Source organism: Lynx rufus, unplaced genomic scaffold (assembly GCF_022079265.1).
Source record: "Lynx rufus isolate CCGP_SWC_20201006 ecotype Redwood Valley unplaced genomic scaffold, mLynRuf1.p SCAF_8, whole genome shotgun sequence".
In the NCBI taxonomy this organism is placed as follows: Eukaryota; Metazoa; Chordata; class Mammalia; order Carnivora; family Felidae; genus Lynx; species Lynx rufus.
In genome coordinates this window covers 129,509,222-129,527,192 of record NW_025814896.1, presented here as the reverse complement: position 1 = coordinate 129,527,192, position 17,971 = coordinate 129,509,222, and the positions used below count along the sequence as shown (strand labels likewise).

The following is a 17,971-nucleotide window of genomic DNA, read 5'->3' as shown; positions in this document are numbered from 1 at the left end:
ACGTGGATGGAACCAGAGGGTATTATGCTAAGGGAAATTAGTCAGAGAAAGACAAATATCATATGAGGACTCATATGAGGGCTTTAAGAGACAAAACAGATGAACACAAGGGAAGGGAAGCAAAAATAATATAAAAACAGGGAGGGGGACAAAACAGAAGAGACTCTTAAATATGGAGAACAAACAGAGGGTTACTGGAGGGATGGTGGGAGGGGGAATGGGCTAAATGGGTAAGGGGCATTAAGGAATCTACTCCTGAAATCACTGTTGCAGTATATGCTACCTAATTTGGATGTAAATTAAAAAAAAACAAGAAACAAAAAAACTCAACAACCCTGCGACATAACACAACCCTCATTTTACACATGGTTGACTAAGGTTCAGGGAGTAGAGAACTTTGCCCTAAGTTGCATAACTAACTTGAGGCATTCCTCCTCCATCCCAGGACATCTGCTCCAACCAGTGACCATCCCACACACACTCCGTTTCTAGCGCAGCCCTACCCACCTCCACATCCAAATGTCTTTATTCGCTGTATTCTATCCAGAAAAGACGGCTCTGAATAAAGGGTGAGGAGTCGAGTCTCTTAGTCAAGAAGAAAGTACGTTAACCGGTCACGGCCAGAAAGAAAACGTGTACACGACGCTCATCACTTATATACAGCTTTATTTGCATTTTTGGAACCACTGAGAACGATCAGCAGGTGCACACGTGGCCCATGGAACAGCATTTGGCTTTGGGGTTCCTTCCCACCGGGTGGCTGAGAAACCTCGACCACGCAGGCCCAGACCGGACTCACACCCAGTGCTCTCCCGCGCTGAGCGCCGCGTTGAAGGTTCGCAAGGCCCGGTGCGTCCCCCGCAGGGCCAGAAGGAGCGACCCAGCTTCGGCTCCGTGGCCGGCCTCCCGCAGGTGTCTGGCCAGCCCCTCCGCATCCCAGGGCCCCTGCTGCGGGCTGGCCAAGAGGTGCTCGATGATTCGCGGGTAGAAGGGAGTAGAGATGCACTTGGCCAGCAGCCCGGCGTCCAGGAGCAGGGAAAGAAGTTCTTGGTCGCAGTTGGAGTCATTCACCTTCAAGAGATGAGACAGGCAAAACATGAGAGGGGCCCTGCTCACTTCTTCCTGCCACAGAACTCATCACGCACGCCCCCCGCTGGCTGCTCCACGCCGCCTTTCTTCCCGCTTTCGTCATCCTGCACCCTTCACCGGGGTTCACGGCGCTCACGCCAAAGAGCACACACGGGGGCGCGAGCCTGAGCTCACACACACACACACACGGGGCCACAGACACGGTTCCCCGGCGGCAGCAGACGCAGCCACGTGCCAAGAGCCCCGAGCTGCTGCCACAGCTACCAAACACCGAGGGCCAGAAAGTGCCAACTGTGTCCCCATCAGCCCTGGAAGTCACGGATCAGGGAAAGGAGGGGTAAGAACGCTGGCACACATCGTGGCAAGTCATGCGGCCAGGACGGAAGCTGAATTCAGGCCAGTCTCGACTTCAGAGCCCAGGCTTTCAACAACTACAGTTACCATCTCGTTGGTGCTTCGCCACGGCCCATTTTCTTTAACCCCAAACCTCTGCTGTATGTAGAGGCCCAGGCAAATAATTCTTTCTACAACAGAAAAACCTGTTTTTTACTCCACTGAGAAAATACATCCATCAACCCCACTGATGTAACTAGGAAGACGGACAGGAAGGCTTTAGGTCGTTCTTGCTTAAGCCTCTAGAAAGCTCAGTACCCAACTTACCTTTTTAAGACATTTTTGTATTTTGGAGACCAATGTTATGTGGTCTGTTTTACAGGCTCTTTCAGCTCGGATATCCTCTGTGTTTCCTCCCTGGTCTTCTCTGCTTAGTCTCTGTATGGTTTTCGACAGGGTTGACACTTAGCATACGCTTTTCTATTTTCTATTATTTCCACATTTTCTTCTATAAGGAATCAAGTCAACGCTCGTCGCACGTCAAAATCCGGAGCTCCTCATTTACATGGGGCGGTCATAAAACAGCTTCAGGACAGTCCTTCCTAATGTCACTGAGCATTTTTAGCAATTTTGGTTGTAGGGACCACAGGAATAATGTGGCATTTCAAAGCCAATGAACTAATGTTTGGACCAACTATGTTATACAACTGTTCACAGTGTGCTCGTCCTGCATGTTCTGTGACAAGGAGGAAACGCTACTGAAGACGAGGTCAACTGCATCTATGGACTGCAAGAATGAAAGCAAGAGCTGTTCTGAGAATGAGAGTCACCGCCCGCTGTCAGAGAGCATCAATCTTTCCTGCAACTTAGTGATCCTTTAAAACCAACCGCAACGTCAGTCTCATCTCCTGGGTGACATTTTCCCTACGTGTCTCACCTAAGCTGATTCCTCCTTCCTTACAGATGTTCTTCCGCGGGAGTAATTTGTAGGTCTGGCTCCCTTGCCAGACTGGGGGCTTCTTCAGGGCACAGAGGCTTTATCCTCCTCTCCCAGCATCCAGTTTAATCAACTGTTGTTACATGGCTGGACGAACCCGCATCATTGAATGCTGTCACACTTTTGTCAATGGCACAAGTACACCCTAAGAGCGCTATCCCAGCAGAGGATCTGAACAGAGCCACATTCCAGGACTGAAGAGTCTCTTGCAAACCCTGGGCCTCGTGCTTTTGTCAATACGAGCACATGCAGCTCATCCACTTCGGACTCAGGAAGACACTTAGGTTGAGCTCGATTTAGCATCTCTTGCTGGTTTTTGTTTGTAGAGGTGGGATGGTGGGAAAGGAAAGGGCTGTGGAAGACCGGTGAGCACTCTCCACTGGGGTCTGCTTATGGGTTCTGTGTCTCTTCTTTCCTTCCAGCTTCCCTCCCTCTCTTCTTCAGAGCTAGGAAACAGGAGTCTTGACCCTATGTGAGTGCTGCCCCCACTGTCACAGTGTCTTCCATTTGCTGAGGGCCATCCACGTGCCAGTGAGCACTCAGTCTCAACCTCAAAGCATCCTTGCAAGACAGTTACAATCTCATTTGATGGATGAAGAAGCCAGTTCAGTGAGGTCAAAGTCAATGTGCCCAATGTCATGTGGCTGCTGAACGGTGAGCTGGACAATGAGCCCTCATCCTTGACTAGTTGTGTATTATTTGTTTACCTCCAGAGCAACGATCTCGTCTTCCTTGTTTATCCCCGCATCCCCCATGGCCAGAACAGTGTTGGCCACAGCTGGGGGCTCAGCAAGACTTGTAGGATGAATCCAAGAATGAGTAACCCTAAAGCTCTCACCCTTTCCTTGAACACTACTGCTTTCCTGAGCACATGTGCACGCGCACACATAGGGCATCTGAGTTACTGTGTATTTTTTTGGTTCACCCTTAAAAACAAAGAATCCCTGCACCCAGCCCTCTAGGAGGGAACAAATGTGTGCCAGGATGCTACAGGCAAATGTTTGATAAAATAGACAGATAAAAGACTCAGAATCCAAACACTGCAGGGCAATACATTCTCCGCTGCCCTGAATAAGTCTTCAAGGCTAGGACACCTTTATTATTCTCTCTGTTTCCTCACGAACCCTTCCTTTGGGGGTCTGAAAGACTCCTAGAAAGGGAGTGATGGATTTTTCCAGCTTGAGGAAGAGACAGGGGTTCTGTCAATGCTCACAGTTACTGCTCCTCTTATCCCTCTCTTCTGTTTGCTTCTCTCCAGGGCGAGGACATCCTCGAAATCGGTTTCCTGCTGGCCAGGTTGGGGTCAGGGGCGGGCGGCCAAGCACCGACCCTCTCAAAGCTCTCGGTCCACTCCCTTGGCTAAGAAAACAGAAGGGGTGCCTGAGTGGCTCTGTAGGTTAAGTGTCGGACTTTGGCTCACATCATGATCTCATGGTTCCTGAGTTCCAGCCCCGCATTGGGCTCTGCACTCTCAGGACAGAGCCTGCTTTGGATCCTCTGTCTCCCTCTCTGCCCCTCCCTCGCTCGTGCTTGCTCTTTCAAATATAAATAATAAAACATTAATAGAAAGCAAGCAAGCCAGCAAGCAAGCAAGCCCAAGGCAGAAGTCACAGAAATGAAATACAATGATTCCTCTTGGGCCCTGGCCCACTCAGATGTTGCTGACCTCCACTGAGCTCTGTGGTGGCCCGGCCAAGGCCTAGGGGGAAATTCCGGTTTAGCTTCTCGTAATCAGGTCCTGAGAAAATGGGAGTGGCTGCCTTTGTTCTATTTCCTTTCTCTGACCTTGCACCTGGCTCTGGCCCTTTGCAAAAGGTACAGAATGGTCAGAGCATACTTTGTAATTGTCACGCACACAGGGAATACCGTGTAGACACTTATACTGTGCACATTTGGGACAAAATAGAGAAAGAACACAGAAAGAAGGATGGCCTTTGTGAGGACTCGTTCCAACAACTGCATCTTAAACAAGAGGGGCCTGAGGGTCAGAGAAGAAATGGATTGGCCAAGGTCCCACACCAGGCCTCCTGCCTCGGGGGCGCCAAGGCCAGACTGAGTCACTGTCCTCAGTCCGGCAGGGTGCCCGGCGGTGCCCCAGACCTTCCCAAGCATGACGGCCACATTCCGAGCTGCCCGCTTAATGTGTTGAGCTTCAACTTTTCTTCATTTTTCTTGTTTTTGACTGAAATTCTAACAAAGTACTACAAGTCTGGTAGCCACCCATCCCTCATTCTAACCCAGTGTATTTTCCTTGTTCAAATCAAGAAAAAAAGGAAAGGTGGAAATAGTTTGAAAAAACAAATCCTCTATATGTGGATCCCACAGGAAAATGACTTCCCTCCTTTCCTCTCTAGTAATTCTCCACGTGCAGAGATTTTGTGGTCTACTTCATTCACAATATATTGAAAGATTCGTAAGTGCTTTTACACAGTTTTCATTCTTAAAGATCGCAATGGCTACAAAATAGTCTACAGAAGAGAGAGAACAGTTATATACCTTCTCCTGCTATGGATATTTCAGTTGTTTTTAAATGTCTGATATTATCGAAATACCAAAAATCAATTTTTTTATGTAAATGCTTTCTCTGAGTTCTAGAACTTAAATTATCGACCCTGATTTTAGTTGTAATAAACATTCTAATCTGTTTGCTATTCTGTTTTTATTATTTGTTTTACAGAAGTTTTACATTTTTATAATGTCAGGAAAAAAACTGTTCATGATTTTTTTCTATTGCTTTAAATATTAAAAGTTTTAGTAGAATTCCTCAAAGGATCTGATACACACACACACACACATTTTACTGACTTTTAAAAATATGTAACTTTTTAATTGATCAAGACTTATTTTGGTATACAGTCTGTGGAAAATCACACATTCCTGACATTTGCTTGATTGGTGCTTTTAGAGCTTGAGGGAAAAAATATGTTCTGTCATTTCTGGACTCAGCTGGATGTTGGAAATAAATATGAGACAAGTCCAGGAGGATCAGCTGATTTAATCCTCTGATCAAATAACTCGGAATTCGAGTCAGAGGCAGCGTGGTCTTGGGAAGAGAAGACAGACTTTGGGCTAGAGACTAATTTCCAATCCTGGTTTCTTGGCTGGACAGCTGTGTGACCCTGTTAAGGACAAATCTCTCTGAGCCCCAGACCCGTAGACCTCAGACTATCTCTGCGGGTTGTGATAATCTATGTTTTTAAGTGCCTAACACAATGCCTGGTGCAGAGTTCAAGTTCAGTAAATGGCCAAAGTTGTTACAGTCAGACAAACCAGGCATGATGCATGTTCCAGAAGGAGAGGACATACATCTATCATAAAATGACAAAATGCTTGCCATCTTGGTCACTGATTGTTTCTTCTGTCAGTAATTAATTTTTGAGAATAAAAGAAACTTTGCAGATCTTGGGAAATAAATCTATTAAAGCACAAAGTGCTATCATCTTCCAAGCCATTAAAACGTTATCTTCTTAATTCCAGTTTCAACAACAGGTAATGAACTTTCTCTGAATTCAAGTCTCCGACTTTATGGATCTATACAAAACTAAGAGTAATTATAGTGATGAGGTAAGCTGAAATTCGGTAGGTACCTGAAATGTATGCAGGGCCTCATTCCAATAATTCTGCAGAAGATTATGTACTATTATTTCACTGTTTGCTGGAGGACAGGGTACCTGTCTCATTTTTACATATACTGCTGCTAATAGAAGTTATTGAACATCAACTGCAAGGGCAGAAAAATAAAAGGGCAGCACGAGTGTATACTCGGAGAAGGAAAATGCCTGCAGGGTTTCTTTTGTTTTCTGTTTATTTGAAAGATATTCAGACTCCACTTCTCAGCATAAATACCAGCCTCTCCTAGCACGGGATTTCACAGTATGCCTCTTCTGAAACCAAAATTAGGGCAAATCATCTAACTTCTGCTCTAACATTGAGAGAGAATCTTTGAAAAGCCGAGTCTGATCGCTTCTATGACCACAGCAAACACTGCATCGTGGGCCCTGAGTTTTGCCGGTTCCACACCCTGTACTTACCCTGTTCCTACCTTCGTTTCTTGTGCTGTTATCTCACATATGAATCTCCATATCATTCCTTTAAATAGAGGATGTGATTTTATTTTATCTTCACAAACATCCTGCCCATTCCTCACTCCTACACACACTAACAGGCTAGCACAATGGATGCTTAGCACATCTGCTCACACTAAGTAAGTCAATCAACCACCAATGAGGCCTAGAAATCGAATAGATTAACTGACAGGGAGTGAGCTGCCTGTCACCAGAGGCATTCAGCTGAGAACTGTGAGAAGGCAGTATTGAGGGAGCTCTTCAGGGTGGAACAGACTCTCATCAGGGAGGGACTAGTTGGAAGCCTGGATAGAGTTAAAGAGGAGACAAAGAAAGGAAGAAGGTTTCTTGGTTTTGCATAACAATGTTAATCCAAACGTGTTTTCCTGAGCATCTTTAAGGCTCTCCCTCCTCCGATCTAGACACAGTGCAGTGTAAGTAATGTCTGTGGGCTCCAGTGCCTTCAAGGCAAGACAAAAGAGGCTAAGAGTCACCAATGCTAAATATGTGAAGGACTGTCCATGGAGGCATCTAATCCTGAGCAACTCCATCGGGCAGGGCCAAGATCAACATGTTCAAGGTAACGGTGCAGCTTTCGATCCCAATCCAGAGGTGCTCTCTTACTATGAGGTCTATCAAAAAATGGCCGAGAGCACCCCGGGAGGTGGTAAGCTCTCGGCCCCCAGCAGTGCTCACCCAAGACCCAGGTTTCCTAGTGGGTTTGAAAAAGGAAGCCCTATAGTGGGCCACTTATTAGACCAGCTCAGAGCTAATATGATTCGAGATGCTCTCAGCAATTTCATTTCTCTGCAGAGACAACCCGTTTCCAGGACAAGACAGCCTGCCTCGTCACATGAATGCAGGCAGCATTACAGGCTTTGAACACTGGATCTACAGTTTAAATTTCAGCTCCAGCCGTGCCTAGCTGTATGACCTCTGGGCGTGTGTTTCCATCTGTGAAACTAGAATGCCATCTTTTCACAAGATTAGTAAGAAGGTAAGGTGAGGATGTGCCCGTAACGATGTCGGGAAAAGAGCCAGTACTGGAAAGACACTGGTTGTCACTAGCTTCAGAGAGGAATGCTTAATTAGGTGACAAGGTCTGTAACCCCTCATCTGTCACCCCTTGAATTCTTCTTTCACTAGGCACTGCAGTCCAGAACGGGCCCCAGGATGGAGGCCGGGCAGAGGCGGTGAGCAGCACTGACGAGGAGGAAGGAGTGACGAGCAAAGCTACCACAAGTCCGGAATTATGAAACGGGGGGTTTCGGTATACAGAACTCTTAGCGATCGATGTCTGCTTACTCTGAGGAAATGAGCGAGTGAGTGACTTTCCCAGTGGAAAATACTCCAGAGACGAGATTCGAACACAGCAGCAGGAAGATTCTTCTTGGAGAGAAGAAAGTTTTGGAGGTGAGCTCGAATCTCACTGGGGCTGATGGACGAGGGAACCCAGCAGTCCATACCGACGGCCCCTGACTCGCAACACGCTTACAATTTTTTGACTTCACAGTGGTGCAAAAGCGATACACATTCAGTAGAAGCACCACTTTGATTCTGCATCTTTTCCTGGGCTAGTAATACCCAGTATGATCCTCTCTCATGGTGCTGGGTGGTGGCAGCGGCCGCGGCTCCCCGTGAGCCACACGACCACGAGGGTCAACAACCAATATGCTGACACATCTTCTGCACCAGGATGGCCGTTCCGTTTCTCACTTTCAGGACAGTCTTCAATAAATTATATGACACATTCATACTTTGCCATAAAGCAGGCTTTGTGTTACATGATTTTGCCCGACTGTTGGCTAACAGAAGTGCTCCGAGCACATGTGAGGCAGGTGAGGCTAAGCTCCAGTATTTGGTAGGTTAAGTTCAGTAAGTGCCCTTTTGACTCACGATATTCCCAACTTGCGATGGATTTATTGGGACGTAAGCCCATGGTTAGCTGAGGAAGATCTGCACCACGCAGATTATTCATCGACAATTATTCATCGACAATATAAGCTCTAAGAAAGACTTTCTCTTGCTCCAGCAAAGAGGCTGCTGGCCATTTGTAAGAGGTTACATGCTGAACACTAGAGGCGGGCAATTTCAGAAAAGCTTCGAGAAGGAAATGAAGAAATGCGGTCCAATCTCTGGCATCAGCACTTAACGCATCACCCGCTGAGCTGTAAACACCTGTAAAGCTGTCAGCCTCTTGTAACCAATAGTGAAGTAACATGTGCCAACAGCAAGCACGTGGCGCTGTTTTCCCACGTGGATCCACGTGTTGCACAGGCACGGCTGCCTACCAGAGGAGTCCCTTGGTTTTGTCTTTTAATGTCAACGGGAACTACCGTCAATAACCACAAGGGAGAAACTGAAGTTACTAATGAACCCAGGCCCTCTACTAATGGACAGAGTGAATAGCAATATAAAAACAAACAAAAAAGCAAATATTATGTTTTTCATTGCAATACCACATATGATTTAAAATAGAAAAAAAATTTAGTAAGACAGAATAAAGACAGCTAGTCAGGAGTCCTGTAAAAAGGCCTACTGAAACTCTGCCCTTAGAGAAGGGTCACATGACCTTTTAATGGTGCTGGGAGAGCAATGATGAACTACAGCTACGTTCTTATTTCATTTATAGAGCATTCTTGAAGTGACAAAGTGACAGAGATGGAGAACAGATCAGTAGTTGTCACAGGTTGCTGGGGGCAGGGGGGAGCATGTGGGGGAGGGAGAAGGTGGCTGTGGCCACAAAGGGTCCCCCACAAGAGATCCCTGGGACGCAACTGCTCTGTGTCTTGACCGTAGTGGTGGTGACACAAATCTCCATGGGACAATATTGCACAGGACTTCACACCCAAGTGAGTGCCTGTAAAACCACTGCCATCTGAATAAGGTCCAGAGATTGAATCAGAACATTGCACTACAGCTATGCAACATGCTACCATCAAGGGAAACCATGTGAAGGGTACAAGAGATCCCGCTGTACTATTTCTTCCAATTGAATGCGAATTTAAAATTATCTCAAAGTAAAAAAGTTAAAAATTTTTAAAAACTGGAAAACCCTGCCAAACTTCAGCTCTTGGGAGGATGCACAAGGTCTGACGATACTCAGCATTTCCATGAACACATTTTAAGGTCACAGATGGGTTGGCCTAATGTAAAAACTCAACCTCAGTGCAGGGAATTACAGTTAAGTGCCATTACCAACCTCCCCCAGGTAAGGGCCTCGGTGGTAGGTAAGTAACTCACCTCAGCAACTGACATCTCCGGTTTTGATTTGTGGATCTGAAGGCCACTGAGGTTTTGGGTGTCATCATCACAACCCCAGACAAACCACCCACAGTCTGAAGGGCTATTTCACAACCACAGAGCTTTAGCCCAATGCTGCACATGACACGGAAGTGTTATGGAGGTAACTCAGCACCACTTACAAATGACTTGGGTGTTGCAGTGTTCCCACTTGGTTTCTTACTGTGATAGCCAGTGGTAGAGGGTGTGCGTGGGTGTGTGTGAGTGTGTGTGTGGGAGAGAGAGAGAGAGAGAGAGTATATGTGTATGTATGAGTGTGTGTCAGGGGTGTGTGCGTGTGCGTGTGCGTGTGAGACTATGTGTCAAGGGCATGTGTGAGCGTGTGGGGGGGTGTGAGCATGTGTGTCGGGGGTGTGCGTGGGTACGTGTGTGCAGCAAAGCCAGTCTGCAGGTGGGGAGCCCCAGTTCTAGTTGCAGTCCTCACGGATGCATTCGGGATGAAGAATCTTTACAATGAAACCTGATCTACTCGCCTCTGGAATTTAGGATGCACTAAGGGAGCTCCATGCAGGATGAGTACAGAAGGGTGATGGATAACACATCACTGTAGTCTTCTCAGAGAGGCCCATGGCCAATTTAGTGGGAACGCCTAAGCAGAGACACTAAGAGACGACAGTGGGGAGAAGGAAAAGCACTGAAAACATGCAGCCTGATTTTCTTCTGTTTCTTCCTTCTTCCTAATTTCTTGGATTTGCAATAAAAAATGGGCTAAAGAAAAAAACAACATTGTAATTCTTAGGTTCTTGTCCATTCCCAACACTATGCAGGGTTTATCTGAGCACAGTTGGATGGGGGGTTACAGCAGACAGGTCCCCTCTACTCCCTACTAATGCCTTGTTTCCAAAGAGGCCCCTGCTATGATCAATCATCAGTGATAATGAAGAGTGGTCATAAAAATGTTTGCAGAAGCTTTATATTATTTCAGAAATACATCTCAATGAATAAATGCATTAGATTCTTTTCATTTTGCTCATTATGACAATTTCCAAATGGAATTATTGTCTACTTTCTGTAACCATAGACCTAACTTTCTGTATCCGTTGTCATTAAATCTCTTCATGGTCTTGTTTGGCAAGTATGTACCCAGGTTCTAGAATTCTCTTCTCCTCTCTTGTCCCTAGAAAACATCCTCTAACATTTTTGTTAAAAAAAATATATATATATAACTGTGTGTGTGCGTACATGTGAGTATACACGCATACCTAAAATTATATCTGTGTGTGTACACACTCACATAGACACACACACACACACACACACACACACACAAATTTTACAGTGAAAGAATGATCTCTACAGAAGGATTTCAGTAAGGATCATACAATGGAAATTCATTAAAACACAACTCTGAGCTACCTATTTCTAAAGTGTAAAATTTGAAAAGGGAAGTGAAAGTTTCTTCCTTAATCACGATAACAAGACAACCAGCCTTGAGGGAGAAATCTCAAGCCTTGACTTTAGTACGTCATTCCTCAAGCCCAGACACTGCTTCAATGGCGTGTTAGTTTGCCAGGGGAAACAGGGCTTGAGATTTTAGAAGGTGCCAGTAAACATTACCTGCAGCCACTGTCTCACCTTTAATTAGCAGGCAACCAAACACATACATCCAGGCACAGAATCCTGCCTGACGCGACAAATTCCTGTGATCTACATTTCAAGTGGCAAGGACACGTCCACTTGTCCTGGGCTGCTCTGACATTTCTTTAAAGGGTATACAATACACTGGCTTCTCCAGAGAAACTGCTTCATCATTCGGATTTGTATTCTCAGCACATGAACACAGAGTCTGGTTCATGAGAGAGGTTTAGTAAATGTTTATAGAATAAACAAATATTTACTTCTTAGACAAAACAGAAACAGCGTGGTCAGAGAATACTGCAGACAAAACAGCCTTAAATCAATCACGGATGTTATTTCTGAGAATGACAATGCTAATTCGTTTCTCCGAAGCACAGGCAATGGTAAACTCCACCGGGGATACCTGGACGAAGGCGGTGATGTGCTCCAGCGCCGTGGCGTGAAGGCCGTCGTCCTGGCTCTCGAGGAGAAGCTTCAGGGCTGGGAGCGGCAGGGACTGGCTGAGCAGCAGTGAGCTCAGCGCCCTCACACCCTGGAACCACAAGGGCAGTTACGTGAGCAAGCAGGCAGGAGGCACCCCGGATGCCAGGTGCTAATCTGGCGGCGTCTTTCCACACCTTTTCTAGGAGGGTGTGTGCAGAAAGCGCACACGGGACCACACTGATTGTTTGGTATCTGCTTCACTCACTTCACCATGTATATTGTAAACATCTTTCGGCCCTATCAGATATTCACTTGATATTCACCAGATATTGCGTTTAACAGCTGCAAAGTCTCCCTCCGGGTGGACACAGGACTGTAATCTATTCTCCTAATCTCTCAGAGCCCTAGTTTCTTCACAAGTAAAATGGAGGTAATTATATCTACTTTGCAGTTTTGTGCCTGCATGCGTGCGTGCGTGTGCATGCGTGTGTGTGTGTGTGTGTGTGTGTGTGTAGACACTTAAATGATACAAATGATTACAGGTTGTTAATATTATCACCAAGATCCAGTTATCCTCTGCAACAATAAGAATCAGCAACTTACGTATTGAAAAACGTGTTTATAATTCTACTGTCAAGGTGAACTGAATGTTTCATGAAAAGTATCTGTAGTCCAAAAAACTGAAAATGCATTTGGATCTCCACATACGCATTTGAATTTTATTCTCAGCCCTTTATTACCCTAGCTGAACCTGTCATCAGAGAGCAAGAGTTTATACAAGATAACAAACGATGGCCCTTCACAACAAAAGTACAAGAACACAGGATATCTGCAAGCTCTTCCTCTCCGCGGAGCTATATGCTCCCCCGGTGTCCTGAATGTAGCTATAACAGAAAGAACAGAACATGTGCACTGAGGACCAGAGAGTGCAACCTCCTTATACAAAACAGGGGTTGTTTTTGAAAACTAAGAATCCCTGTCCCCCATGGGACTGGCCTTTTTCCTATGCTACTCCAACAGCAGCATTCCAGAGAAGAAACACTCTAATTTATGACATTTTGATAATTTCTTTACATTATTATAAAGTCTAGATAAAACAAGGGTGACACGAAGAAGCTCCTATTCAAAGCCCCCAGGAGAAAAGCGTTCTTCAGAATCCCACTCACTGGAGTGTTTTACCCTTTTCTCCTTAGCACATCTCTGCTGGAAATCAGCAAGGCCTTCAATTTCAGACTGGAAGGTTGTACTACGTGAACTTGGGTGGAAATGATCAATACCGGCAGGGGAACACGTTTGTAGAGTGTGCACTTCAAGCATCATGGATTCTACCTCACACTCTGTGTGCCCTAAAGCACACGGTCCTACGAGGAACCTCACCGAGCTCCTGGGCCAAAGAGAAATGCGGATCTGTCCTCTGGGATGCCACAGCCCACAGAGAGTATTCGGGAGGAGGAAATATGGACTCTCACACACGACAATTTCACGTAGCTGTCCTGCACCAACTTGCTTCTGTTGCCCTCCACCTCCTCCTCCTGGAATGTCACAGCGATGTTCCCCCACCTGCACGTTGCTCAGACAGCGCTCAGACCGCACTGCCCAGGAGACCTCGTGGCCACGACAGACTATTCTGTCCAACATGGCAGCCAGGAGCCTCACGCTTATGAGCATTTGAGATCTGGCTGGTGCAACTGAGGCACCGCTTTAAAATTTTTATTCTATCTTCCTGAATTTAAGTTTTAATAACTGCAGGTGGCCAGTGGTTACCGTCCTGACGGTACAGCTACAGTTTTGAGTTTCTGCAGACCTCTGGGTCTGTGCACAAGAGGTGACCTCTGCTGTTTCTTTTTCTGATGGACCCCTATTGGTTCATTGAGTCTCCGCTGAAAAGGGCACAGGAAAACCCCATCTCCTACCAAGCTGCCTCAGATTTCCAACGTTTGGCAACTCCTATATTCCGACTACACTATTTGTCATCTTGCGATATTGTAATTAACTCATTTGTTCAGCTGCCTCACTTGAGGGCAAGGATATTTTTCCCTTCTCTGTATTCCAAATTTGCTTGGTATAGACTATACCTAAAAATATTTGTATATCACTCCCTCCCAGCACTCATATTTACTTACTCACTAAGTTCTCTGTAACAGGTAAACAGGTATTTCCCAGCAACTTATGATATTTAGACTAAGCGTATCACTTGGCTGACCTTAGCTTTGATGACAACTTTTACCAAAATAACCTGTATATCCCTCTGAGCAGGCACGATGGACAGATTATGCCAAAGTACATGTGCCTAACTGTCTGGGACATGGTACTTAAAGGGACTTACCTTTCCCTTCGCCCCCACTTCCCATCCCCTAAGTTCCCGTATTTAGAAGGTTGTTTTTTCTTCGTGGCTCTTTAGAATGCATTTATGTCTAGCCCGTTACTGCTCATGGTACTTGCTGACTTACGGCCATGATGGTTTTGCTGACAGAAATATACTTTACCTGAAGTATAAAGTCAAGGATATCCAAGAATGGAGGAGTACTTTTTGAGCTACTGAGTACTTTCTATCTCTTAGCTAACAGTTACTGGCTAAATACTTACTCTGTATTTAAATACTCTACTAGGTCCTTCGGTATGTTCCCCTGTGTTACAAGAAGAGTTTATCGGGAGATTTACAGGGGGATCTGGGAAGCTCTAAGAAAGGACAAAGTAGCAAAGAGAACCATAAAATACCTCATCAGCACCTTCCCAGCTCAAACCTGTCTGGCCATCAAGATACAGAACGAGAGGCCTTGACTTAGGAGAAACAGGTGCATCTGGGCCCAAAGCCAGGCCAGAACCCCGCACAAATGTGATTCATGGTGATGTCCCCAAGGCATGGTCCCTGTGGCTGATGGTTGTCAAAGACGCAGGACCGGTCCACTAATGGTCCTTCTGTCCTTGCACAGCCCTCCTGCTCGTCCTGGGGTATCCTGCACCCAAACGTGCTGCAGGATCTACAGCAGGAACAGAGGGGCACAGAGATGCAGGTCATCTGATCTGCAAATCAACTCTAGACTCTATCACAAGTACCTCAACTATGAGAGAGAACAATCACACTGAGACTTAGAGGCTGCAGATTAGCTAGGCTCGCTCATTAGCTGGGCCTTTAACTCCCAAACACCTGACCCAAAGCATGTGTGTGACTCTAGTTCATGCTGTGCTTCAGCAAAACCAGGGGCTTTCAGGGTCAGTCACAAAGAGCTGCAACTTGGAAGTTTAAATTTGTAAATGCCAAGAATCTGTTTTATGCTGGTTTCTAATTCTGAATATCCCCCATTCCTTAGAACGCTTCATATATTGCCATGGATACAAGCTAAGAAGGATACAGAACTTTCAAGACTACAGAAATATGATCTGCGAGCAGCACTGATCTTATCCTTCTGGTAATATTTTCCATCAGCAAAACCAACATGGCGGGAAGTAAACAAGAACCAGGAACAACGGCAGGCATTGCATAAAGACATTCTGAAGAGTCACGAAGAACAGACAACAATCTCTAAATATGGGAACTCAGTGGGGAGACAGGCAATGTGGATGAAGTACCCTGTCCTAGACAGTTGGACAAACGTACTTTATAAACCACAGAGTAGAGCAACCAAAAGTAATAAATTTTAAAAAATTGAGTCATGGATCATTTTACCACCAGAGTGATATTAAATATTATGCACTTCTGAAATTAGACAATGTAATTTCAAAGGTGGTAAAATAAACTTAAGAAGACATTTCCATTTCTTAATTACCATGTTCCTTCCTCTGTAACCATTTTAACTCACATTTGAGCACCTTTAACAATCAATAAAAATAGTACCTAACATTTGCAAGGTTCTGTTAATCATGGCATCCTAAGAAAAAAAAATCTGTAAACATACCCAAATTCAAGACAGAAGTGAGGCAGCGTAAGGAAAATAAAGAAAAGTCACTGTGGCAACACAACTCGTTTGATAATGATTATCTTTCACCTTATCAAACCAGAACAGAGAAGCGCTAATGGCTTACTTCAACATGGGCTTTAATGCAGTACCTTCCCCCCTGCCCCAAGAGAACCGGAGGTTGATGGAAACTCGTGATTAGGTGCTTTGGGTGCAGTTGGAAAGAGACTCCAGTCACCCTCCTCAAAGGCCTGGAGACCTTGGGGAATACTCAGAACTAGAGTCCCCTCGGAGATCACATGATCTAACTCCTTGTTTGTTTCCGGGGCCAGAAAAGGGAGGGGCAGAGCATCTGGCGCTTTTCTCATGGCCACAGATCACGCTGTGGCCCAGTCCGGAGAGGGACAGTACAATTTGCTGCATCACCAGGGCTCCTGCTGCTCTTGTACATCTGATATCCCCTGCCCTTCAGGTGCTCCCAGTCCCAAGAAAGAGGACAGGCTCTAATCCCCTTCCCTGGTGTGTGAGGAATACTCTAATAGACGTGTGCTTCAGGCACTGTGCTATGTATTCTGAGTTCCTTAAAACACTCGGGAAGCATTGGTCCGATGATTCTGAGATTAAGCGGGACCACTGTAAATAAAATATTATTCCATTTGTCAAGGCACCTCAACCTGGCCGTAGAAGCATATTAGGGAGCTGAATCATTATAGTTATTTAACTTCTCGTTCAATCACCAACTTTTTTTTTTTTAATAGGAAACAGAGCGCAATTTACAATGGTTGGTCAATAAAAAGAAGAACAACATACTTCTCCCTGCATGTCCTCGAAGGTCGCCCCTAAACTTCACATGCAGTGCTGACAGCTCTCACTACTGCTTTGGACACTCAGATATGTTTATCACCCGCTGCTGGGTGGCTGCAAGACAACACATGTAACTGTTACTGAACCTCAATTATGTAATGAATGGTATGACGTCAAGGTCAAAGATGCAGTGGCCATGTTCTCAGCTAACTTACATTCCTTGCCTCAGAACTAACGGTAGTAAAACCAAACCAGTGAGGATATTTAAATAAAAACCAAATTCTCCAGGTAATGCTAGAGATCTCGACACACTAGAGCTAACACACTACAGGCCATTCTTGAAGGAAGTATCATGGAAAAGGGGGATGACAATGAAGCTTATACAAGCACATAAAACATGCACATTCAATATGCAGACACCCCAAGGGTAGGAAGCATGGCTCACTAGGAAGTATTTATTTTCCAAGCATTCAAGTGGAACGTCGGTTTGATGACCAGATCCGCCCTTTGTTGCCCGAGTGACCAGGAGCCAGACCTTTGCTCTCAGAGCCTCAGTTCCATCAGCTGTTAACTGAAGGTCAAGGAGCCTCCTTACCGGTGGTGGAGAGGGTTAAGTGGGACGATGGAAGTTGAAGCCCAACAGCGGTAGCAAACGCTAGTTTTACTGCCATTACCACCAGCTTGCGATACAGAGACAGTCGGTCCTAAATAGTGCTTCCCTAACTCAGATTCGGCAGAACTGGCATTTCTGGGGTTTGGTCCTGACCTAACGGTGCTTGATCTTAGGTTATGGTAAGGCGAAGGTGAACCCCTCATCACGTACATACCACTCACCCTGGTGAGGGCAATAAACTGTGTTGAGTCCCCGCTCCACACAGTAGGTTGAAACCCGCTGCAGGTGAGTGATGACACAGCCACGGTTCCCACCCTTCCAGTGCTCACAGTGCAGTGCGACAGATCGCAGGTAGGTAAGTAGCAGAGACAAGCAAATCACACACTGTGGCATAAAGGGAAGTTATTTCTGCTGTTGGTACTTTAAATATTTTATAGAAGAATTTTGTCATTCTGGTGGTTGGAAACCTTTAAATGGAGAAAATATTTTAAAATTCGATCAGAAAACACTTAGCCGGTCCCTCATTCAGAAAACAATCCATTAAATGTACATTCATAATGAGAATATCTTCCTTGAGTGATTACTGTAAGGATTTGAAGCATCATATTTACAATTTTATTTTCAAGTTTACCTCCTATGTGGCAGGAACCTGAAAACCAATTAATCAATTTAGTGCCATTATCAAAATGCTTATATTTAAGACATGTAGAAGCTGCTCAAACAGCACACTGCTGAGGTCAGATTCACAGCAGGGAGCTGTAATTAATATGTACTTATTTGAGAATGTACAAATTTACATACATTAAACAAATGCCTCAGTGACAGCCAAATTATGGGCTCAGAGAGAGAATGGTGGCTAAAATGGAGGTGG

The 17,971-nt window shown here is 45.4% G+C and overlaps 1 protein-coding gene across 1 annotated transcript in view; it reads right to left on the bottom strand.

The window, feature by feature from the left end:
* Positions 1-646: 646 nt before the first annotated feature.
* NBAS (NBAS subunit of NRZ tethering complex) overlaps positions 647-17,971 on the bottom strand; it is a 334,006-nt gene continuing 316,681 nt past the window's right edge. The window contains exons 51-52 of the mRNA XM_047068027.1: positions 11,768-11,896; positions 647-1,071 (exon numbers count right to left, since the gene is read on the bottom strand). Of these exons, the coding sequence (XP_046923983.1) occupies positions 796-1,071; positions 11,768-11,896 (405 nt within the window). The 3' untranslated portion in view covers positions 647-795. The remainder of the gene's footprint in view (positions 1,072-11,767; positions 11,897-17,971) is intronic.